A 26393-nucleotide genomic window follows, 5' to 3' on the forward strand; every position below is an offset into this window, starting at 1 on the left:
ACTATGACACTGAAGGTTTGAATCCCCACTTGGCCATGGAAACCCACTGAGTCACCTTGGGCAGGTCAGACACTCTTATCCTCAGAGGAAGGCAAAAACAAATCCCCTGTGAAAAATCTTTCCAAGAAAACCCCATGATAGGTTTATTTTAAGGTCACTATAAATCAGAAACAACCTGGAGGCACTCAACAACAACAGCAACAATCAGTACACAAGCCTAGTGTTGCACTAGTGGAAATGAACAGAACTGGTTCATGTTCACCATTAAGTCTTATGGAGAGGAGGGTAGAGCCAAGTCGTCAAACAAAATAGATTGAATTGTCTATTTCTGTACATTCTCCAGTTTGTTTTTATGAGACTCAAGTGCCTTGCCTTCTCTTCCCCCTAAAGAAATGAAACTAGTGCTATCAAGGTATTTCTTAATAACCTTTCTAACAAAGAGTAAATTTTTGTCAGCCGGCAATAAATGATAAAGAAACAGAAAGGGCCTGGCATTTGCAAAGGACATCGCTGCTTCACTTTTAACACATTTTCGGTAAAGCCACAAAGGGAAAAAGGAGGCATGTCCAGAGGAAGCCTTTTTGCCCACTTGGGAGGAGAAAGGATATTACAGCCAACACTGTGTAGCCAAGGATTTTTTTTTTATCCATAGATTCAAGCATCCATTGTTTGAAAATATTTTAACAATGTATACATTCCAAAAAGCAAACCTTGATTTTGACATGTTTTATAAGGAACACCATGTTATTATGCTATTGTATATAAAGAGACTTGAGCATCTACAGATTCCGTTATCCATGGGGGATCAGGGAACTAAACCCCAGCAGATACCAAGGACCCACTTTAGGATCCTTGAGAAAACCTATATAGGTTTAGGGTCTATGTAAGCACCAAGCAGAGAAAATGGGTACTGTATTTGTAAACATAATTTGAAAAGAGTCAGTATAAAATAAATTCTATTATCTTGCAAGCCAACCCAGCACATATCAACCAAATCTCTCATGACAGTTCTCAGTTACTTGATTCACATTCATAGGCAATTGTTTAGATACTTAATTCAATATGTGTTTTTCCTCCTGTAAAACTTTTTACAGGTTGGTCACTAGTTCTTCGAGACTTGACCATATAACACTTATTAGCTTCCAGGCACAATATAAGGTGTTGGTCATTACCTTTAAAGCCCTACACGGCTTGGGTCCAGGTTACTTACGGGATCGCATCTCCCTATACAATCCACCCCGCACTCTTAGAAAAAGTGGGAAGAACTTGTTGGAGATACCAGCATCCAAACATGTTTCTGCTTCCCTAAAGGCATTCAGCATAGCTGCGCCTAGACTTTGGAAAGGACTCCCAGAAGAGACCCTCCTTGTTATATCCTTAGAAACCTTCAAGAAGGCAGTAAAGACAGAGCTCTTTTGCCGTGCTTATCCTCCTGACTTTCTATGAAGACCACTAGTATGGAATGAGACCAGCTGACCCCATGATTGATTGATGTTAATGTTATTAGGTTCTTATGCTTTTTATGTTCTTATGTTTTTATTCTTTTAACTGTGGTTTTAATGGTGCAGTAACTAATGCTGCAATATTGTAACTGTAATTTTAACCTTGCTGTGATCCCGCCTCGATCCATTGGGAGAGGTGGGAAGATAGTAATAAAAATTATTATAATTATTATTAATTTGAATTCAAAATAAAATAATTTCAAATACAAACATTCCATCCTGGATATATGCTTTTGTAATATGTCTGATATATTTTTATGAATTATGTTCCAAAATTTCTTGGCGTTTTTACAATGCCACCACATGCGGTAGAATATTCCATTTGGTACTCGCATTTCCATCAATTATCTTTATTTTTGTTCTGAATATTTGCAAGTTCCGATGATGTCATGTACCATCTATAGAAAAGCTTATAATAGTTTTCTTTAAGATTGTTACATTTAATGAATTTTAAATTGTATTTCCAGGCTTTTCCCCAACTTAGTGGAATTTGCTTTCCTATAGTTTGCATCCATTTTATCATATTTACCTTGATCGTTTCTTCCTTTAATTCTGTATCTAGTAGAGTAGCATCTTATAGATTTTCGTTATCATTATGTTTTTCTCCTTGTGGTAGGATTTTTTTTCAATTCTTTTGGGTTATTTTCAATTCCTTGGATCTTATTATCTTTTTAAAAGTTTTTGGAGATTTGTTGGTGAAATAGCCAGTGAACTTCTATACCTTCTTCTTGGATTTCTTCCTTTGTTTTTATTCTGTCTCCTTTTGTTGTTTTTATTAGAATATCCTTGTATCTGAGCCAATTTCCTTTGTAAAGATTCTCTCTTTTATTAAATGATTGTTTGTAGAAGTCCATCTGGGAATCATTGTATATAGGTATTTTTTATATTTTGTCCAGGTGCTTTTTTTTACCAGGTATTTTTCGTAGCATAAATGATAGCATAGAAAGGTATGCCATCCCTCCTGCATGTTATCGCTTTCTAGAGGTAGTAATGTTTTGTTTTCCACTGTGATCCACTCTTTTAACCAAGTAAGCACGTTTGCGTTGTAATATATTTGCAGGTTTGGCATGCCCAGACCTCCTTTTTCCTTGTGATTTTGCTTTACTGACACTTTAATCCTGGATTTCTTACTTTGACGTATATATTCTCTCAGGTATTTTATCCATACTTTAAAAGGTTGTTCACTTATTATAATGGGTAGTGTCTGGAACAAATATAGCATTTTCGGTAAAATATTTATTTGTATAGAAGCAATTCTTCCTAAGAGTGATAAGTGTAATGTCTTCCATTTTTAAAAGATCTTCTTTTATTTCTTTCCATATTTTAACATAATTGTTTTCGGACAGTCCTTTTTTCATGAGATTTTTTGGAAGTATCCCACTTTTATTATTGTTAACTTTCATTTCTGCTACATTGCTAAATTGTTCCAAGATTTCTGTTAATTTTCTGATACTCTTTGTTGGGTTATCTAGAAAGATCGCTAAGTCATTAGCAAAGACACACAATTTAAAGGTTTGATTTTGGATCTGTAGGCCTTGAATTTGCTGATCTTTTCTTATTTTTCTGGTCAGTACCTCCATCACCATAATGAATAGAAATGGGGAGAGAGGGCATCCTTGATGTGTGCCTTTGTACATGACACAGCTCTCTGTCTTTTCCTCATTTATAATTATCTGTGCACTTTGTTTATTATAGATAGTGTTAATCCACTTTAAATATCGCTCTCCTATTCTGCTTTCTTCTATTACTATTTTCATGCAATCCCAACTTACATTATCAAATTCCTTTTCCAGATCAAGGAAGACTGTTCCTAATTTCTTATCTTTATCATGTTTGTAATGTTCTAAAATATCTATAACCATTCTTATATTGCTTTTAAGTTGTCTTCCTGATAAGAATCCAGTTTGGTCTTCATAGATCCAAAAGTTCAATGCTTTTAAAAATCTTTCTGCTAGAATTGCTATGTAGAGTATGTTTGTAATCCTGATTTAGCAATAATATCAGTCTATAATTTTCTATTTTTTCAAGGTGTTTATCTTCTTTTGATATCAAAGCAATCATTGCACTGCATCAGGTTTGTGGTAATTTTCCTTTCTCTATAGTGGAGTTGATAGTTCTTCCACGAATGTCTTATAATATTTTGCCATTAGACCATCTGGTCCTGGTGCCTTATTCTCTTTTAGTTTTCTTATTGCAGTACATAGTTATTAGTGCATTTAAATCTTCTTTCTGCTTTTCCATGAACTGTGGGATTTCTTCTTTCTTTATGAATTCTCATATTTTGAGTTTTCCTTCTTTTGAAATTTTGTCTGCTTTGAATAATTTCCCAAAATAGTCAATGGCTATTTGTTTTATTTTGTCCTGTCCAGGACAAAATAATTCAATGTGTATTTCTGAGGAACCTGAACTGATGTCAATGCAGTACTGAAATACCTAACCAACATGTCATGGTGGGTAGGGAAATATAGTAGAAAATCTTCCCTTGAGAGTGTAAAGAACTGAATGCAGCACCTGTAGAAATTTACTCAGAGGTATATCAACAGTACATGCCTATCTTTCACTCTATTTCGAGGAAATTCAAGCAATTTCATTGAGCAAAAGTTAGTTCTAAAACCAGACAGAGCTGCTACAGTTACTGTAAAACCAAACACAGTGGCTTGGGATTTTTCTTTTCCAGAATTCTGTTCAACTTTTCTTAAAGAGTTAATGATATAGTAACATCAGTAAAAGCAAATGTAATGCAGACAGATCTGTTTTTATGCCAGTATTTTTTCTTACATCTCTCAGTTACCTCTGCTCTTTAAAATACAGTGGGCCCTCCTTATACACGGATTTGTCATGCACGGATTTGAGTATATGCGCATGGCAAATCCGGGAAATTGTCCCCAATGGCGGTGCGCATGCATGTGTGCCGCCATTAGGGACAAAAGTCCCTCTCCTCTCCTCCCTTCCCCCCAACTCTTTCTTTCCCTCCCTTCCTCTCTCCCTCCTTACCTCCTTACCTTTTCTTCACGGAGGCTGCCGCCACCTGGACCTCCTTACCAGCACGGCTGGAGTAAAGGCCGGGTGGGGGTTTTGGAGGCCAAGAAGCCTCCAGCCTGCCACCTGGCCCTTCCATGGCCGTGGCGGAGGAGCAGCGCCAGAGGCCTCCTCGGCCTCCTCTCTGCCGCCACCGCTGCACAGGGGCCGGGTGACAGGCTGGAGGCCAAGAGGTCTCCATCCCCCCCCCCCACCCGGCCCTTCTGCAGTGACTGTGGTGGCAAGGAGGCCGAGGAGGCCTCTGGTGCTGCTGCGCCGCTGCCTCAGCCTCCTCGCCACCATGGCCAGGGGAAAGGCCAGGTGCTGCTCCTGGAGTCCAAGAGGCCTCCAGGAGCAGCAACCAGCCTTTCCCCCAGCGGTGGCAGTGGCAGTGGTGAGGAGGCAGAGTAGTGCCCGAGGCCTCCTCGGCTTCGTCGCCGCTGCTGCCAGCACCTCAGTGAAGGGGCCAAGTGGCGCTGTTGGAGGCCTAGAAGCCTCCAGCCCGCCCCTCGGCCCTTGCATGGAGGTGGCAAGGAGGAGGCCTCTGGCACTGCTCCTGGGCCTCCTCCCTGCCGCCTCTGCACAAGGGCCGATGGGCGGGCTGGAAGCTTCTAGGCCTCCATTAGCCCATCACCTGGCCCTTGAGTGGAGGTGCCGGAGGCGGGCAGGAGGCTGAGGAGGCCTCTGGCTCTGCTTCTCTGACTCTTCTCCGCCACCACCGCCTCCGCACAAGGGCCGAGTGGGGCTATTCGAGGCCAAGAAGCCTCCAGCCTGTCACTCAGCCCTTGTGCGGAGGCGGTGGGGAGGAGGCAGAGGAGCAGCGCCAGAGGCCTCCTTGCCGCCTCGGCCTGCATGCCTCTGCTGCCACCACTGCAGAAGGGACGGGTGGTGGCCCGGAGGCTTCTCAGCCTCCAATATCCCCACCCGGCCCTTCTGCTACGGCGCGGTGGAGGCATGCTTGCTGAGGTGGCGATAAGGCCCCGGCGCTGTTCCTGGGCCTCCTCCCTGCCACCTCCGCGCAAGGGCTGAGTGGGGCTAATGGAGGCCGAGAAGCCTCCAGCCTGCCCCTTGGCCCTTGCGCGAAGGCGGCGGGGAGGAGGCCCAGGAGCAGCACCAGAGTCCCCCTCCTCACCACCTCCATGAAAGGGCCAAGGGGCGGGCTGAAGGCTTCTAGGCCTCCAAGAGCCCCACTCGGCCCCTGCATGGAGGTGCCAGCGGCAGCGGAGACTAGGCCTCAGAGGCCTCAGGCACAACTCCTCCACCTCCTCGCCACTGCCACCGCCACCACCACCGCTGTGGGGAAAGGCTGGTTGCTGCTCCTGGAGGCCTCTTGGCCTCCAGGAGCAGCACCTGGCCTTTCCCCTGGCTATGGTGGCGAGGAGGCTGAGGCAGCGGCACAGCAGCACCAGAGGCCTCTGCGGCCTCCTCGCCACCACAGTCACCGCGGAAGGGCTGGGTGGGGGGGGGGGGTTGGAGGCCTCTTGGCCTCCAGCCTGTCACCTGGGCCCTGTGCAGAGGTGGCGGCGGAGAGGAGGCTGAGGAGGCCTCTGGCGCTGCTCCTCCAGCATGGCCACTGAAGGGCCAGGTAGCAGGCTGGAGGCTTTTTGGCCTCCAAAACCCCCACCCGGCCTTTATTCCATCCGTGCTGGTAAGGAGGCTTGGGCGGCGGCCGCTGCAAAGAAAAGGTAAGGAGGTAAGGAGGGAGGGAGGGAGGGAAAGAAAGAGTTGGGGGGGATGGGAGGGGAGAAGAGGGACTTTTGTCCCCAATGGCGGCGCGCGTGCATGCACACCGCCATTGGGGACAATGGGACTTGAGCATATGCGGATTTTGGTATACGCGGGGGGGTCCAGAATGGACCCCCCGTGTATACCAAGGGCCCACTGTACACACAAAATCCAGTAACTGCTGCAGATCATCTGCAGATATACTGCCACCACAGAACTCACGAATCACTTTCTCTCAATTGTCCCTTCTTTATTCCACATCCTCCCTAGGATTCCTAGATCCTCTGTGTTTGAAGAGCTTCTGGGGACCCCTGGGGTAGATTTGAAGTGAAACCAAAGAGGAAAGGATAAGGAAAAATATTATTGCACAGGCAAGCTTCTACTCATGTGATGTTTCATTTTGCATATTGTTGCTTATTCTTTTCTTTTTCTTTCTCACATTTATGGATCAAAAAAGTATTTATAAAGCATACTAGTCCAGTGTATGCTATCAAATAACAGTTGTTTTGCATCAACGGTAACTCCAGGGACTGGCTAAGGAGAATATATCTTTACTTGGATTCCACTCACTTTAATTCCTCCACAGCGTGCCATCCTGTCTAGGTATTGGGATGGGGTAGGGTCATTTCATTCTGTTTGCAATTTGGTTTTTTTAAAAATCACTATTTTTTCATTTTCTAAATCAATCAATAAACTGGAATGCAGCTATATGTCAGGTTTGTTCTTATCATAATTTTGTGATCCAATGCTCTCAACAACAGCAAAGAACAAGTATCACAGCAATGCTTACAGGATGTATTAGGGAAAATATAACTATCCATAAAAATGTGTACATTAATAAGGGGAAAATGCACAAATAGTATTATATTAAATAGTGATCCCCAAACTGTGCCCTTTAAGAGATTTTGGACTTCAGCTCCCAGAATCCCAGACTATTGGCCAATATGGCTGAGCCTTCTGGGAGCTGAAGTCCAAAATCTCTTAAAGGGCACCGTTTGGGGACCACTGATATTAAAGAATGTCTCTTGCAAATATTGTACCTTAGGCATATAAGAAGCACATATTTAGGAAAATATCAACACATTTTTAATACAAATTTTTACAAAAAATGACAACATGAGGAAGCGGAGTAGAAAACCTGTAAAATAGGAGAAAAAACAGAAATAGGGAAATTGGCAGATCTGTCCAACCTTGATTCTGCAATACCCCTGCATAGAACTTTCTACTAGCATTGCTTATTGTCATAAACTTCCAACAGAATATGTGCAATCAATGGAGGAAAAGTATTTCTGGCTTTATTTTAAAATGTAGGACTTATGCAACAGAGGGGGGCAAAGGACAGGATTTTGTTGCAAATCTCTGGATTCCTCAGTTTGCAGTGTCTCACTTGTTCCTTTCTGCATTTTAGGATTTATAACATTATGTCCAGGACACTCACTTTACTCATGAGGAAATGATTTCTGCAAAGCTAGCAATAAATTCAATGTTGTTGCATCTAAACTCCGAGTTTCAGCTCCTTAAATAATGGTCTCTCCTTCTCCCTTGATTTTTAGACTCTCTGGATGTTCTCTCTTACTTGACACTAGAGAAAACCTAAAAATGAATCATTGTAATGACTAAGAATGATAGATAGAGGATAAATTTGTTTAATTGGTATTAACGAAGTATCGTAATTCATACTTATTGAATGAATATATCAATTTGAATAAAATTATCTTTCCATTTTTGCACTTCCTCTGGATTTTTTCTTGAAATTTTCTAACAAAGCTACTTACAAAAATGCATAGTGTAGGGTCAATTGAGTGCAACAACATAAGGAAGTTACACAAATATATTTATATAGGAAGGGAAAGTGCTGCCAACAAGTGTATATTAATAAAGCATGTATACATGAAAATGCATATTATTATTTTTTCATGTAAGTCTTTAAAAGAACATTCATTAAATGGCACAGAAATAGGATGAAATGATGTTGGGCTTGAAAGAATGTGACTGTCACAAAGAGTGAAAAAAGCAGAATTACCCATCCTTGTGAATAACATAACCATCCCCTGAAAAATCTCTGGTTCAGCTAAATCTCTAGTTTAGCTGAAGTATCATAGCACTAGGTGGCCTTATGCAACCGTTATACTGCAAACTCTATACAAAATACAAGGAAGACTGTGCATTTTTAACAGTTAAAAAGATATCCATCCTCGTTCTCACACTCTGGGTTGCATATATCTATGTATATTGACAGGGACAGGGAAATGAACACTTGACCTCTAAGCTCAAAATCCTTGCATTTGTGCCACATATTGCATTTATAACCACAAGTTGAATTATGGTCCACTTCTGTTGTATGTGTGTTCACATGTGCCTTCACATGTGCCTTCAAGTCACTTGTTTCCAGTGGCAATCCCATCTGAATGGCAATGTAGTACATCAAAAGCACAGTGGAAGCCAATGTGCGTGCACATGCACAGTACATATTTGCACACTACTCTTTACCAGTGTGCAACCGCATGTGCATGAGTTCTGCACACTCGGCTTATACTCTTGTCAGTTGGATATAACTGTTAAACATTATCCGAAAAATTCACTCTGCATCCATAGCACAACGCCTGCATACATCACTAGCAGGATGCCAGTAAAGTGACTGTTGGCAGAAAACAAGCAACAACTAGAGGATTTGTCTTTTATGACTATTGTTTCTCCAAGTGTGACCAGAAAGGCACATAAGCCATTATAGTTCCAGGAATCTGCCCATAAATTTATCCGGATCTTCTACACTTTCAAACATCATTTTCTCATTTCATTTCGATTCCATTATAGAGTTCCAAGTTTTTGGCTGAAGCAAATAGAAGCTGTCTTCTTGTTAGACTAGCACTTTATTTAGTTTCCTTTTCTGCTCTTCTCAGAAGCTAAAAGGATCTCTACTATTTCCTCACTTACTGCATTACACAGGTAGTTCAAAATATAGCCCTGAGATCTAACTCCCATCTTGTGCAATCCATTGTTTTTTATTTACTTAGTACCTGATACAAAGAAGACTTCTGGGGAATTCAGAAATAGAATGAATTCAGCTTTGGAATGTACATCTTCTGCGTATGTTGGAGCAAGCAATTCTCTCTTCACCCTTTTTTGTATTTAGGATCACAACCCATAGAGAATGATTGATTAATGCATCCTTGCACTGGCAAGGATTAAAGCATTGTTATCACTCTAGCTGGAAAGGGCTTCCGATTTATGAATTAATTGCTAGCTTCCGGTTGAATAAACTCTGAGGCATCCTAGAAACACATTCACCTTGAACATAAGTTTCTAGGAAGATAATCAAAATACCCTTCAGGTTGTTGTTGTAATTTTAGAAGCATTTTAAATGAATGATGAAACTGGATTAAAACCAACCAGAAATGAATTATTTGAAGAGCTGAGGGCTAAAGTTAAGTAGAACTCCTGTGGATATTTCCCTCCTGTTTCCTTCTCTCTCGCCGCTATTTCTGTTACTGTGCATACCTGCCATAGCAGTGGTTGGGAAGTCTCACAAGCCATCTTAGCTGCTGTCATATGGCTTAGATATTCTTCATGCACAGACATATTACTATTCAGTGATTATGCAAATTAGACACCCACAGCCAATCAGAATGAAGAGAATTTTGTAAGTGAGAGTAAGCTGTGTGATTTTTCTGTCCTTAATGGCTCACCATCCATCATTATGATTAGATGATACAATACCATGTCAGAATAATGCCTCTTAACTTTGTTTTCGCTTTATAAATTTATTTCACTTTCTAAACTTCCCACCCTGATACTGCTGCACAGACAACTAGCCATTATGCAAAGACTTCACACTGGACTCATGTCAACAGCCCATTTCAGCTCACCCATCTCATTAAGACAAATATCTTGCCTCATCATTCCACATTAGCATCGTTGAGTTTGAAACCTAGAAACAGCCTTTTTAGAATATTGAATCCCAATGGCTTGGTTAAATTCAGCCTGAAAAATAAATAAATTACTGTGCCAAATATGCCAATTAAACTGAATAGAGCAATAGTATTTATGATACAGTCAATTTTGGAGAAAGGATTAGATTGAGGCTATAATAGATATGCTAGGCTATTAAAGAACCATGATGGCTAGTAAAACTTTGGCCAAGCAGAATTAGCCAAATTACATTGCCTAAAACTCAGATGTGATGCAGCCTTTTTTTAAAAAAAAAGAAAATAGATATTTATTTCCTTTTATTACTCATCCTTCTGTTCAGAATGTTTATTGCTTATAACATCAATTTTGTATAGATATTATGGATACCTGACCAAGTGCCAAAATTAAAAGTAAGAAAGAAGCAACAAATTAGTCCAAATGAACACCTGCTGCCAATGAGGTTTAGTATAACTTTACAATTGTTTGAAGGCATTGATCTGCCAATAATTAAACAGTAGAAATCTTTAAATCACCTTGTGATGACTCCACATCTTGGAGTTGCTTGGGATGTTGCAACATCATGTCTTGCCACATTGTTCTGAAGCCATTCAAAGAAATGGCAGGAGAGTAAGTAGCAAAAGAAGATTTTCTTTGTGCTGTGAATGGCGTAGGGGACATTTTTAAGAATTAAAAAAAAAAGAGCAACCTTAGAAAAGCAAGAACATATTGCACCCTGTTTTCATGTGAATGGGATAATTCTGAAAAACTTACAGGATGATTGTGCACCAGTAATAATTATAATATTGGAAAATATTATCCAAAGAATGCATTCACAAATAAATTCAGCAAGAACTCACTTGCCCTAGATTCTGTAGGGCAGATTCTGTGTGTGCGCACATGTGTGTATGTATGTAAGAAAGGCTCAATTATAGACTCCATATAGGGTGGCCTCCTGCTGTCCCTTTTACAGCCAGATTGGTGCTACGGCAACCACACACTGTGGCCCTGATCTGGCCTTTGCAGAGTGCAAAAAGGAGCTGCAAAAAGTGGCTCCTCTTTGAGGCTTACAAAGGGCGCAATAGCTTTGGTGCTGCGGTTTTACAATACTCCTTCAGCGCTGTGTCATGGAGTGTCACGCTGTCCTGGGAGTGGAGTTGGGGTGTGCATCATGTGGATGCTACGCCCCAACTCATCCCCCAAGCTGACCTTTAAGGCTGGTCTGCACAAGGTGTTATGGATGCAGTGTTCCTTTGCTTGATTTTGGTGGCTCTCTCTACTTGATGTTTTTGATAGTCTCTCTTCTAGTGTGAAAGAGGGACAGATTATTTAATAACTCCTTGCAGAGTCTTCATAATAGTGTTCAGCTGTATGCTAAACTAATGTTAGCTTATGCAAGCTCACAAACATTACTTATCACTGGAGTAGTTTGTCATCTAGCAACCATGAGTGAGCAACTGTAACTTATTACAGGTGAACAGAAGTAGAAATTGGAAAAGACTCTACAAATATATTGTTACTTTATATCAGAACATATACAAAACAGCTGTGATGCAGGTGACTTTTAAAGAATGTACAAACTCATCAAAAACTTCAGAGTCAGTTCAAAGAAATATTTAAATTAATCATATCTCTTCTGTCTTTGGCTTTTCACTACTTTATTTTGTTTCTTTATAAATTTTCTTTATACAGAATTTCAACACTCAATATTGTTGCCTTTAAACTGTACTATTATTGTATCTAATATTTCGGAAAGTTGTCCTTTCACAACATCTCTTATACATTAATATACATGAATGTTGCACATGAATGTTGACGATAGACTGAAAACTTACTTTTTCTTCTTTCCTGTGTTATTCTAGCTTGCCCTGCAGGGATGTTCAAAGCCAACCAGGGTGCAGGAATTTGCACACAGTGTCCTCCTAACAGTCGCTCCATGTCAGAAGCTGCCCCAATCTGCACTTGTCGCAATGGTTACTACCGTGCTGATTTTGATCCATCAGAAGTGGCTTGCACAAGTAAGTACTAACATTTACTATTAGAGCCACATACACACAGTCATATGCTTTGCACAGAACAATGGATAATGACTAAGAGTGTTTGGAATGAGTGTTTGGAACAGCATCTTCATGTGATGTGGATCCATTCTTCTTTTTAAATTTAAATTTTATTGGTTTTTGATATAAAAGAAGCAAATTGATTATCTATCCCAACCCACATACCTCTCCCAGACATTGTCCTTTCCCAGCTTTTGAGGTGATCATATATGCAGAACCCTAGCCAAGATGTTTTCAAAAGAAGCAGCATGTAATTTTAGCCATTTTTCTTCCTGCCATGTGGAAATCTTTGAAAAATGCAATTTTTGAAGACTATTAAGGACTTATTCCACACAAAATTCACATATGGGAGGGTGGTTACACAGAAAATAAAATTTTCTGCACAGGAAATCATGTTTTCTGAACAGAAAATAATATTTTTTGCACATAAATATTATCTCCCATTGCAGACATTACTGTTTCCTTTCAAAGTGCTATCTTCTGCACAAAAAACACATGTGAATACATCCCAAACTTCTGAAGAGTCTCATCAATCAAGGAAACTCTTATCAAGGTTTCCTTACACAAGAAACATCAGTCCAGGATTCTTCACAGCAAGGTTTCCTGACCAGTTTTTAAAAATATTTTAAAACTTTCTTTTCCTTTCTAGAGCTAAACAACGGTTAGTTCTTCTTCTTTAATATGTAATTAGTTCATGCTTGTTTGCATGCATGCATATACAAGACACAGGGAGGGAAGGCAAATAATATGGAACATGAGAGAAATGAAGAACATTTGGAATACTCAGTCATGTTAAGTCAAGCAGTTGTTAAGAAAGTGAACCATAAATTTAAATATTTTTTTCTGCTTTCTTATACAATACTATTTTCTCCCTTGTGGATAGTGCCGAAAGGCCTCCCATCCAGCATTCTGTGTGGTGTGGTTCTAGATTTCCATTGGTCCAAGACAGTGTGTTTGTCTGCTAATACTGCTTGCAAAATCCATTAACTATGTCCATTCACAGTGTTCCATTGTGGTGGTAGATGTTCTACTAGCCGCTGAAACACAAAAAAGTCAAAGATGTTTCTTGTACAAAACTGCTGCTTTCCATTATGTTCTTCCAGAAGGAAATGATGATTGAACAGGATATGGCTGAAGGTTACTCCATGTTCAGAACATTTCCCACATCAGTTGTGGTCTAATATGTTTTATTGGCAGAAAGCAGTTGATGCTCAGTATGCACAAAGATGAGTTTTATTTGAGTTAGTTGCAGTTGTACACCCTGGATGACTTTTTGATGTTTGCTGGAATGAAGGTCCAAAGAAAAAATAATGATTTTTCTATTTTAGTAGCCCATTTATTTGCAGCTCATCCAGACTGGGACCCAGCTGAACTCCCAGCACAGTGATATAAACATCCGTGTTCTTGTGGGAAAATGTCTACCATGTGTAATAATTCAGGAGTGTCAGAAGCTGCCAAAGTGTCTGGACCACCATATCATACCACACATGATTTCAAACAATTGAACAATCCAGTAAGATATACTAGGCTGTTAATCCATAAATTTGTCCATCTGTGATAAATTATTGGTTTACCTCCTCGTTTTTATGCTGGGATTGTCCCATTGTGTGAGATATCCATATGTGTAGGGATCAAAGTCCAGGGATATACCCGGATCCTTCCATGCCCTCCCTGAGGGCACAGTGGAAAGTGACTGGACTGTAGGACCACATATCTTAATAGTGCTAATATTTCCTGTCTTTCTGCGGCTTTCTGTTTTCATCCTCCTTCCAAACCATTATCTTTCCTGGGCAACATTGCATGGTTTTAGGTTTGGGGAGGCCATAGCCACTTTTCTTAATAAGCAGTTGCAGTATGTTGTATAGAATGCACACTTTTTTTGACTTTCTGCTCTTCCCATGAAAGATAAAAAATTAATAGGAATGTAAACAGATAGCCCTTGGAGGGCATAGATGTTTTTAAATGTTACTTTAATTGTAAGGATACCCCCCCCCCATTCTTGTAAGTTAAATGTCAGATGATTTCAATATTCAAGGTCTCATCTTATATTTCCTATCTATATGGTGAGCTTCAGAGTCTCTAGACTTCTGATGTCTACTTGTTAAATGGGCCTGTTGAACAGTACTTTGAAACTGTCTGTACTGATATGGTGTTCTTTTTGACATCATTCTTCTTTGTTAAAAAGGGAATGGCCCAATGCTGTTAATGCCTAATTTTGAAATTAGCATATGGGTTACATGTTTTTGTAGCAGTATAACAAGGTCAAGACATCAGAAAATGTGTTTATTATTATACTTTACCAAGAAAAAGAAAGAAAACTCAGGAAAATGATATACAATTAGCTCTATGGACAAGTTTTGACAGCATAAGATCCTTGTGATAAAATCATTTAGTGCACTGTTGGAAGATATTTATCCTTAACATTGGTGACAGCCAGGTATAAATTGCTATAATATAGAGGGAATGGAGACTTTGAATCCACTTGATGGCAGCTGTCCCATGTGTGACATAAAATGGAACCCAAGACAGATTTTTCGTGATTGATTGTTTTCACATGAGTGCTTAATCATGTAGATACCTGAGATGTCTAGAGTCTCTTTATAAATAATATACCAGTAGCTGCAGTTGTAGGATCCCAATAATACTTGCTTTCCAAGTATTATAGAATTGGGATAATGATATTATAGCTGGACTCAAGTTATGAGATCGTAAGCAATTTATTCTGTGGAAGATCGTGAGATACAGGTATAGGGGACAGGAACTGACCTGTAGAATGATAGGGCTAGAAGAGACATCGGGGGCCATCCAGTCCAACTTCCTGCTATGCAGGAATACATAATCAAAGCACTTCTGATAGATGGCCATCTTGCTTCAGTTAAAAACCTCCAAGAAGAGACACCACCACACTCTGTGGCAGTGTATTCCACTGTCAAAGAGCTCTTACCAACAATAAATTCTTTCTAATGTTTAGGTAAACTCTCTTTGCCTGTAATCTGAATCCATTGCTCTGTATTCTAGTCTCTGGAGCAGCATAAAATAAGCTTGTTCCATCTTTTATGTGACATCCTTTCAAATATTTAAACATGGCTATCATGTCAGAGGGAGAAGGTGTGGTGTAGTGGTTTGAGTGTTGGACTATGACTGTGCAGATCAGTGTTCGAAACCCCATTCTACCATGAAAACCTGCTGGGTGACCTTGGGCAAGTCACACTCTCTAAGCCAGGGGTCGGCAACCTACGGCCCGCGGGCTGCATCCGGCCTGCGGGCACCGTAGGAGCGGCCCCAGGCCGGCCCTGCCACCGATTGCCACCGCCGCCACGCCCGTTCCCCGTCCCTCAGGGCCGGCCTCTGCCCGCTCTGAGGGGTGGGGAAAGCGCTGGGGACGCCGGGGCTGGCCTTTCCCCGCCCCTCAGGGCCGGCCTCTGCCCACTCTGAGGGGCGGGGAAAGCGCTGGGGCAGCCGGCGCTGGCCTTTCCCTGCCCTTCAGGGCCGGCCTCTGCCCTCCCTGAGGGGTGGGGAAAGCGCTGGGACAGCCGGCGCTGGCCTTCCCCCCGCCCTGTGGGGAAGCCTTGGCCCTCCCAGAGCGCGGGGAGAGGCAGTGGCGCCGGGGGCTGGGGAGAGGGAGGCGAGGGTCCCCCTCGCCTTCTCCCCAAGCCCGCGGTTGCTCCACAACCGCAGGCCTGGAGAGAAGGAGGAGGGGGTCCGCAGGAGGAGGAGGAGGAGCACGGAGGAAGGAAGGAAGGAGCAGTAGGAGGAAGTAGGGAGGGAGGAGGAAGAAGAAGGAAGAAGAAAGGAGCAGGAGCAGAAGGGAGGGAGGGAGGGAGGAGGAAGAAGAGGAGGAAGAAGTAGGAAGGAAGGAGCAGGAGGAGAAGGGAGGGAGGGAGGAGGAATGAGGAAGAAGAGGAGGAAGGAGGAAGGAAGGAGCAGGAGGAGTAGTAGGAAGAAGACATGGAGTCTTTCTGAAGGTGAGACAGTGTGACTTTCCAAAGTGCATTTCTGTGTATTTTCAGTGCTTTCAATGCTAAAAGGCCTGTTTTTACAATGAGAGTGGTAGTGATGATGATGACATGTCAGTTTTAGAGATATGCACTCTTTCTGAAGGTGAGACAGTGTGACTTTCCAAAGTTTTTGCATATTTTCAGTGCTTTCAATGCTGAAAGGTGTGCTTTTACAACGAGAGTGGTAGTGATTATGATATGTCAGTTTGTGGGACATGCAGTCTTTCTGAAGGTGAGACAGTGTGACTTTCCAAAGTGCATTTCTGTGTATTTTCAGTGCTTTCAATGCTAAAAGGTCTGCTTTTACAATGAGAGTGGTAGTGATGATGATATGTCAGTTTGTGGGACATGCAGTCTTTCTGAAGGTGAGACAGTGTGACTTTTCAAAGTGCATTTCTGTGTATTTTCAGTGCTTCCAATGCTAAAAGGTATGCTTTAACAATGAGAGTGGTTTCGGCCTTCCCCTTCGGCCGAAAGGGCCCCTTGGAGCCCGTTCGGCCGAAGGAAGAGGCCAAGGAGGAGAGGGCAGGCACACGCCTCCTCCTCCCCGTGGGGCTTTTGCAGCCCTGAGGTGTCCTTCGGAGGACACCTCAGGCCTGGCAAAGCCCCGAGGACAGGAGCAGGGGCCGTGCACCTGTTGTTCCTGCCCCTCATGGGCCCCTACTGGTTCTCTGGGAGGCAGCTGGGGGTCAAGGAAGGGCAGGAGGAGCAGGCGCGCGCCTGTCACCCCCTCTCCCAATCCCCCCCCCCCACTTCTAGCTGTCTCTCAGACAGCTGGAGGTCGGGAAAGGGAGCAGAGAAAGCCCCAACCCAGAGGATGGAAGCTCCGCCCCGGCATGTGGCCCCGCCCCCGGAGGGTGGAAGCTCCACCCCTGGTATGCGGCCCTGCACCCGGAGGGTGGAAGCTCTCCCCCCCCCCCCCCCGCTTCGGCCCCCCAGTTGTCTGAGGGACAGCAACCCAGCCCCTGGCTCAAAAAGGTTGCCTACCCCTGCTCTAAGCCTTACAAGATGGCAATGGCAAACCCTTCTGAACAAACCTTGCCAAGAAAATGCCACATAGGCTCACCATAGTGTCGCCATAGTCTGAAACGGTTTGAAGGCACACAACAACATCATGTCAACCCTTAACCTTCTCTTATTCAGGCTAAACATACACAGCTCCCTAAGTCATTTCTCACAGGGCATGATTTCCAGAGCTGTGTATGGTCCTGTGTTGGGAGAGAGGTAGACTCTGCAGCCTTCTTTACTTTTCAGTCTCATGTTTTACAGATCATTGGGAGGGGGCAGTCAGAGAAGGGGAAGCTGTCAGATTACTTTCTGTCATTGTGTTGTATGATTTTCCCAGATGTGACATGCTCAATATTTAATTTATACTTGGTTGTACGAGGATATGTTGAAGGCATATTACATGGTGTGTGTGTATGTATTTCAAGGTTAGTTGCAGAATGTGTGTGTGTGAGTGAGAGAGAGATTTGTTTTTGTTTTTCCCCTTGTGGGGTGGCTACCGGGCTAACCTCTGCTGTTCAAAGAAAGAACCTACTTTTTTATCTAACTTCCACGGTAGCTTGCTAGTTTAGGAGGCCCACATCAGCATAATGCTTTCTGCAGTTATGCTTCTGTAGGTAACTGTGCATGAGTTGTCTAATGTGTATCTGGAAAAAGAGATTAATTTCCATATTCTGCCTCATCACTGGTGGTGGAAGTGTGGTAGTAAATAAATTCATTTTATTGCCTCTTGTTACATAACTGATTTACAGTATGCCTCACTAGAGGAGTACTCTGTGTGTGTGTGCGCGTGCGTGCGTGTGTGTGTATAAAGACAATTTGTTGATTTTTATTTCTTCTCATTAAGGCTTAATTTTAAAATGTTCTAATTTGAGGTGTCAGCTGTTCAATTTCCAAGTTGTTACATGTCATAGGAGTAAATAAATTTAGTATTGTATGTTTCTAGGTGCTACCGCTGCTCTTTGAATTCATGTCCATATCTTTTCATTGCATTTCCTGAATGTTTCAGCAGTGCATTAATGACATTCCCATGTTTGGCACAATTTTAGTTTAACACCAGTTACAGAGCACTTATACTAGGAAAGAAGGCAGTAGGAGCAATTGAAAAGATTTTGTTTTGAATGTGTTCAGTAAAACTCCAGTATTGAAGAAAGACAAACTGCCAGGTTTTGCGATTTAAACTAAGCAGTTTACATTTCAAAGGGTGGAGCCCTTAAAGGTTTCTGAAGTTATACCTTCTTCTCTAGAAGTAAATAAGTTGTGTGTTTTTGAATACTGGGCTGGGCTACTCCATTATGCCCTCTGCATTTGCTCAGAGATATTATAGTTATAACTTCAGATGACAGAGCTGAAACCAGACTTTAAAAACAGATTCCAGGGTTCAGCATCTTTGGTTCCACCCTTTTAGATCTTAGATCAATGCTGCTCATGATAGTTTTAGTGATACAGCAAGGTGGCTTCCCTTGGTCACACTGAGATGTAATACTGACATATGCTGGGCAACATTCTAGCAGTAAACCAAGAATTGACAATGAACTGGAGATTAAGAGTGAGGCCAATGATAGTTTGCTGTAGAATCTTTCAGGTAAAATTAATTTTATTTATCCCTTCATTTTACTGTGGTTCCAGGCATTACAGCCACAGACAAGATAAACAGTGTCAGGTTTTCAGCTATAAATTCCCTTCCTTAACACTCCCCAGTAGTTTATAATTCAAACAGTGAAATTAGCACTGAGATGTATTCATATGAGATAATTTAAAAGGTCTAAGGGGAAAGGATTTGAAAAACATAACCCTATGGATATTTCCCCTTATATTTCATTTGTAGCTGTTAAATCAAAGGGATCAGCAAATATCTTGGGGAAAAGACGCTGGAAAGGGATGTCAAACTGCATTAATTCTGCAGTGTGGCAGCAACCTGGGATATTTGTGCCTAAACTGACTTTGAAGGGTGGTAAAGTAGTTCATATTGAAGGTAATGTGAAAGACCTTTGTCTTGGGAACTCTGCTGCAAGTCCAAGTGGACAGTACTGGCTTTGATAGACTAATAGATTTAAATCCAGTAGCTTGTCCTAACTAGAGTAGGCCCACTGAATCACTGGGATTAACATAAGCATTCACTTGTTGTGTGCCTTCAAGCCATTTCTGACTTATGGTCACCCTAAGGCAAACAACCATGAGGTTTTCTTGGCAAGTTTCTTCAGAGGGGATTTACCATTGCCATCCTCTGAGGCTGAGAGAGTGTGACTTGCCTCTTTATTCACAGGATAATTGCGCGATAACCACAACATCACATGATGTCTTGTGAAAATCTTAACATTATTGTGTGATATTGACAGGAGTATATTACTATGCTCCTGTCTTTTTTGCTCCTGTCTGATAAAGTCCTAAATCTGTCTCAGCCATAATGTCTAGTTGAAAGAAAATCTACAGTTCTAGAAGTCTCATATCAGCAGGTGATACTAGATTGGCTTTGTAGTGCCATCTTCCTAGGCTGTGATATGACAGGCTCCAGTCTGAGCCTGATTGCACCTGACAATAGCAGGAACAGATTCTCCATGTCCTCTGGACTCACTGTGTGAAAGATACACAATTTGTCTTCTTTTTATTAGGCTGGAAATCACAGTTTACTGACCAGTATCAGAAATACAATATATCTACTCCTTGGATTTTATATTCCAAGTTTAAGCCAAAGAAGGCACTGGAGCTATAATGTCTGATGCTCAAAAGTCTGCCAATCAACCTTCAAATAAATTGATAAAAGGCTATGTGCTGTGATTGATGGTATCACTTCTAATAACCCTTCTTCGAGCTGAATCTCTGAAACCAAGCAAGAGACCAAACCTTAAAAGTACACAGGCTATAGAGATGCAGTAGGCACTCTCATGGGGCAGCCAGTTCTAAATCCAGTTGCTCTTGCCAACTGAATAGTCCCATTGATTCAATCACTGATTCAACACTTGTGTTATGTTGTGTTTACACTAGTTGTCCATAACAATAGCATTTGGACACTAGCTTCTATTAGCCATTGGGTAATCTGTCTTTGATGTCACAGAGGATTAGAGATTAGGTAAATAAAGCTCATTGGGAAAGGCTGAAAGCAACTGAATATCTTGGAGCTGCACCATTTAACATTATTTTTTTAAAAAAACCTCAAGAGAGAGGGAGAGAGACATGTTTAGTTCATTTCTCAGGGTCTTCCTTTTGACATGTAAGGCACCAGATCCTGCCTGATCTTGGAAGCTAAGTAGGCTCAGCCCTGGTTAGTACTTGAATGGGAAGCCACCAATGAATACCAGGTACTGTAAGCTATATTTCAGAGGATGGAGCTGACAAATTCACCTCTGAGTATTCCTTACCTATGAAAACCATGTGAAATTTATTCATAAATCAACAGGCGACTTGATGGCAGATACACACACATTCATGTGCTCTCCTATTTCTTCTCAAATGTCTCATATTTTTTCTTTAAAAAAATTAGTTTTAATCTGTCCCAGAGTCATTCATTCATGCTTCCTCTCAGAATGTTAAACCCATACTCATAAATGTAGATACTGTCTTCATTTGGTGAAACATCCTCCAAATACCCCTCAGCTCCTGCAAAATCTGAAGTGAGTTCTCCTCCCACCAAGCCATCTTTCATCAAACTAGATTTTAGGGAAGCTATATGAGATAAAAAGAAGCTATTTAGTAAAATCTCAGACCAAACTAGGAAATAAATCTTCTCTTGATTTATTACTACATGGAAAAATGAATAATTTCATTCCCACCCTCTGGACAATATTACAATAATTTTTGAGTACTTTTCTATGATTTTTCATACTTCAGGACTTTTTGCAAAAGAAATCAATTTATGTAAAACTGTCTTATTGGTGCAGAAAGCTTCATTTCATTCAAAATATACATCTTTGTGTCCTCTAGATTAGGGTCATGCAGAATCACAGTGTTAAATTTATTGTGTCCCTGTTAGTGCTTTTGGACATCTCAGCGGCTTTCGATACCATCGACCATGGTATCCTTCTGGAACGCCTGAGGGAGTTAGGTATCGGGGGCACTGCACTCCAGTGGTTCCGTTCCTACCTCTCCGGTAGATTCCAGATGGTGCAGCTGGGGGACGTCTGCTCCGATAAGAGGGAACTTACATCTGGTGTCCCTCAAGGAGCTATTATGTCCCCCATGCTATTTAACATTTACATGAAACCGCTGGGTGAGATCATCTGGAGACACGGGGCATGGTGTTATCAGTACGCTGATGACACCCAGATCTGCTTCTCTGTGTCCCTGACTGATGCAGTGACTAGGGATGGCATCTTTCCTCTAAATGCCTGCTTGGAGTCAGTAATGGGCTGGATGAGGAAAAACAGACTCAGCTTGAATCCAGAGAAAATGGAAGTACTAGTGATAGGTTCCCTAGGCCCGGGTACTGTAATTTCGCTACCTGTACTGAACGGGGTCACGCTTCCCCTGAAGGACTCTGTTCACAGTCTGGGCGTGCTTCTGGACTCGTCGCTTCAACTGACATCTCAGGTGGGTGCGACGGTCAGAAGCGCTTGTTACCAGCTTTGGCTGATACGCCAGCTGCAACCCTACCTGGATCGAAGGGACCTTGAAACTGTAGTACACGCTCTGGTAACCTCTCGATTGGATTTCTGTAATGCGCTCTACATGGGGCAACCCTTGTACCAAACTCGGAAGCTTCAATTAGTGCAGAACATGGCAGTGAGACTGGTCGCTGGATGCTCCAGGGCTGACCATATAACACCAATTTTGAAAGATCTTCATTGGCTGCCTATTCGCTTCCGGGCGCAATACAAGGTGTTGGTAATTACCTACAAAGCCCTAAATGGCTTGGGCCCAGGGTACTTGGAGGACTGCCTCTCCCCATATAATCTGCCCACTCAGATCTGTCGGGAAGAAATTGCTGAAGGTCCCAACTGCGCATTATGCAGCAACCTCACAAAGGGCCTTTTCCATCTTGGCCCCAAAAATGTGGAATAACCTTCCCGACAAGCTCCGTTCCACCACCTCCCTGGATCTCTTCAAAAAGAACCTTAAGACCTATTTTCTTCACCAAGCTTTCCCCCCATGAGATGTGATATTATACACTCTCCCCCCATTTGTTATGACCTTGGCTATGTTCTCGGACTTTCAACTCAGCTGGCTGTGTAATTAGTTTTTTTTAATATGATATTTTAAATCGTTTTATTGACATGTCTGTATTTTAATTGCATACTGTACGCCGCTTTGATCACCATGGAAAAGCGGGATAGAAATAAAATTTTATTATTATTATTATTTTCTCTTTTCTCAATTTTTTACATCTGTCTGTCTGCCTGTCTATCTATCTGTCTGTCTGTCTGTCTATCTATCAATCATCTGGTTAGCTCTTCATGCACCTGATGAAGTCCATGAAACCTCATACTTCAAGAAACTTACCATAGGAGCCTTTGTCATTTTTGCTGAAACAAACTAGCGTGGGTACCACATTAGAAACTATATTCTCCCCTGTGTTATAGATATTAATAATAAAAGATAGCTAGTGGAAGTAGCAGTTTTAGGGAAACTCGGGACATTGCAAAAAGATGCTGAATTATGGTCAGGGCTTAGTGGAAAGAATTGGGAACTGATGAAGAAAAGCCATGGGACTTCATTATATTTTAACAAAAGCCTTCACACTTGCATATATGCTACTGGGAAAATAGGATGGAAAAACCTGAGAGCATCTAGATTAAAAAGAAAACAATTGTAATAAAACTTTTAAATTCTGTGGGTTTCCATTTGTGTCTCTCTGTGTGTATTTATGTCACACACATGGTAACAGATTTTAAGTGCAGCATCACTTTAGTGGTTCACATTCAGCACAGCACCTTTCCACTGTGTACACAGCAAAGCTTTAACTGCTAGATGGCTCATGACAAATACTTTAACTGTGCTGACGGGGGGAAAAATTAAATGGAATTTTCGTTAAAGGATAGCATTTTTCTAGCAATTTTAACAAAATGCTTTCATCTGCAGTAACCATGACAACAGATCAGAGAAGCTCTCTCAAAGTGCCTCTCTGAATGTAATTATGAAGAAAGGGGGAGAGAGAAGGGAAGCAGAGAATTTGGAATGGGGATTGTAGCTGAAAAACCCTCAAGGGCTTGAGTGGAAGTAGGTTGTGACAGATTCAGCAGTATGGCTGTGGATTCATTTTCTTTCAAGTGAGGTGCTGAAATACTTGTCTCTTAATTATATTCTCAGATGCCTGGAGACCAGACAGAATACACCTCTGCCACCAGGGTGTCATTCCCAGTGTCAGAAAAGTGTTGGCCAGCAGAGTTGTTCCATGTGGTGAGGGGATTTCTATTTCTCAGACCTCAAAGTAGTGAAGGGAAACCCTAGGTAGCCAGCTGACAGCACTTTGCATGACACTCTTTTGATAAAGTCACTCAATCTACACTGAGCGCACGATCTTCAGATCATGGCTTATTTCCATGAATTAGTTTGTTTCTTTAACCTTTTGGTGTGAATGTGTTGCCTGGAAGATTGAAGGCAAACACTTGCTTACTAGATTTGTGCCAATCTTGTTGTTAAAAGCTGCCTAAGGGGATTTGCTACATAGGCAGTGGTGACTGTAAATACTTCCTTGGAAGAAGGCTTTGTTCCTGTATGATTAGATGAATTTTAGACAATTAGATGAAAATTACTTGACTGGTTATTTATCAGCTAGTCTCCAAATTGTTATTACTGAATAGTTCCAGCCTTTTTTTCTTTTCTTTTTTGGGAGGCAGGGAAGGAAACCAATTATTTAGGGTCAGACTGGGTTCAGGACATTTTCTAGGACAAGTGGCAATAGATCTGATGAATGACCTAAGCTTCCAGCCAGTCATGAAGACAGCATCTCTTTTGGGTCTGCAGGTAGCATTCAGTGTAATGCTATGAGATGTCATTTTGGAACACTTGGCTGGCATAGGACTGTGAAGCATTTTCTTGGCTCTGGTTATTTATGGCTGGACATTCTTCCAATAAAATTGTTGGAACAAGCTAATGCTTAATTCCTTGGCCACTGGTTTGTGGAAGTCTTCAAGATGTGAACTTGTATCTTGTTCTCTTCAGTTTGGGACTGTTGGTATATGCCATCTTGACTTTGGAGTTTGGTACCATTGAAATGCTGATGACACCAACTCTACATCTCCTTTTCAGCTGAAGCCAAGAAGGCTGGGAGACCCTTAACAATTGTTTGGGCAGCATTGGGCTGGATGTAGGCTGACAAGCTGAAATTTAATCCATACAGGAAGAGAAGGATTGATGGTAGGTAGGTAGATTTTTTAAAAAGTAACTGTTGTAGTCGGTTTTGAGAAAAGGAGGGTAGGAAGTTTGGGGTTTTTAAAAATAATAATGCAGGTGAAACTTTATTTTAATTTGAACTGTAAAGTGTTACTTCTTTCAAATATGAAAAGAAGGAAGGAAAAGAGAGAGAAAAAATGTGGCAGCACCTTTAAGACAAACTGATTTTTATTTTAGCATGAGCTTTTGTGAATATAAACCCACTTCATCTGATGAAGTTCTGAGTAGTAATATGGCCCTGAGTATAAAGCATAGTTATACATTTGTGGGAATGGGATAGAATGTAATAGAATCGAGAAAGATCCAAATAATTTTCCATGCCCAATTTCCTAAACTCTGGTTGAATCACTTGAACATAAGCATCTATTATGTTGACAGAAAAAGTGATACTGCAGGATTTAGTGAAACAATGGCCCGTTCCGCATGGGCATAAAGTACGCACTCCATGCGTACTAAGGTTAGAAAGGGGCGTCACTTCCTGATGCCCCTAACCCTAATACGGACCGAGTCCATAAAAAATGGCGGCGCCCATTCCACACGGGCGCTGCCATCTTGACATAGTGGACACATTGCATCCACACATCTCGTGGCACATATGATGCCGCAAGTGCGCCACTGGCGCCTCGCGACATCATAAGTGCGCCACAAAGAGAAGCGCCACTTTGGCACTTCTTATTTGCAGCGCGGAGGACCCACGCGGTTTGGATGCAAATGGCGGCGGCGGCAATGTAACGCACCAATGAGACATAATTTGGTGGAGATGTATTCAATGATTGTGGGAATGTAGATGGTTTGTTTAACTGAATTTGAAGTGTCTCATAAATGTAGAATTTCCAGTAATGTGTAATACTTGTTAGGATAATATGTTTTCACAGCCATTAATATTTTGTTGTCCAAGATTTGTTAAAGGCACAATGCATTTTGAGTGAGGCCAGCAGAAATTTTAGAGCAGGACTTCAGATCTCTAGAACGTCAATATTTGGCCTTGAGTTTGGTTTTGAGGATTTTGAAGACATGTATTATAGTCTGATTTTTATTCTCTGGCTGAGGATATAGTAGCACTGCTCAGACTGAATAATTATTGTGCTTGTTTAATAGAGCTTGGACCATTATGCTGTTTGCTTTGCCAGCAGCATGGCCACACTGTTGACTCACACTGTTTGTCATTCCTTATAGCCCAGTGATCTTACTTTGTGGTACAATTCCTTGCTCAGAATTCACATTATATATGTGTGCCTTTGATTACATTTTCTTGCATGGTCCACACTGTATTTGTTTATATTGTATATCCAATAATTGATTCCAGCTCTATTTCCTCAGCATATAAAAACTTAATTCTTACTCTGCAACATGTTTTCAGTCATTGCTAGAATGGTGCTGCCTATAGATATGATATATGTACACTGAACTCTGGTGTTCAGGTTGCTAATAAATAATAACTGCATAGAGAGTTGACATAGAAGAAGACCTTTGCAGGACCTCACTAAATACCCATCCTTTCAGTCTGACATACTGAACCGTTAATAACTGCTTTCTGCTTCTAACATTTTTTTCTAGCCTCTTGTCTGTTTTTACAGCGTGTGGGCTTTCCTGATCCCTAATAATATGTCTCATGGAATGTTACCTTTTACAAAAATGTATTATGTATCATTTCTGTATTATTTGTCTATGGTGACATGATTCCTGTGGATTAGATCTGGCTTTGTAGTAGATTTCCAGCAGTAGAAACTTGCAGCTGATCTCTCATCATATCCCACAACCTGGTGCCTTTCAAACCCAGTACCTAGGACCATTGGTCATGCTGGCTAAGAATCATAGCTAGGCTGAGACACCTTGAGATAGTGTAGGTCAAT

At 41.7% G+C, this 26393-nt stretch overlaps 1 protein-coding gene across 2 annotated transcripts in view; it reads left to right on the forward strand.

The window, feature by feature from the left end:
* The window catches only part of EPHB1 (EPH receptor B1), a 493034-nt gene that overhangs the window by 362701 nt on the left and 103940 nt on the right, over window positions 1-26393 (forward strand). For both annotated transcript variants that reach the window (XM_089509381.1, XM_089509382.1), the window contains exon 4: window positions 12014-12169. In XM_089509381.1, the coding sequence (XP_089365507.1) occupies window positions 12014-12169 (156 nt within the window). The remainder of the gene's footprint in view (window positions 1-12013; window positions 12170-26393) is intronic.

The sequence above is a fragment of the Sceloporus occidentalis genome, unplaced genomic scaffold (genome assembly GCF_023333645.1).
Source record: "Sceloporus occidentalis isolate IW3139 unplaced genomic scaffold, rSceOcc1.0.p SCAF_2, whole genome shotgun sequence".
In the NCBI taxonomy this organism is placed as follows: Eukaryota; Metazoa; Chordata; class Lepidosauria; order Squamata; family Phrynosomatidae; genus Sceloporus; species Sceloporus occidentalis.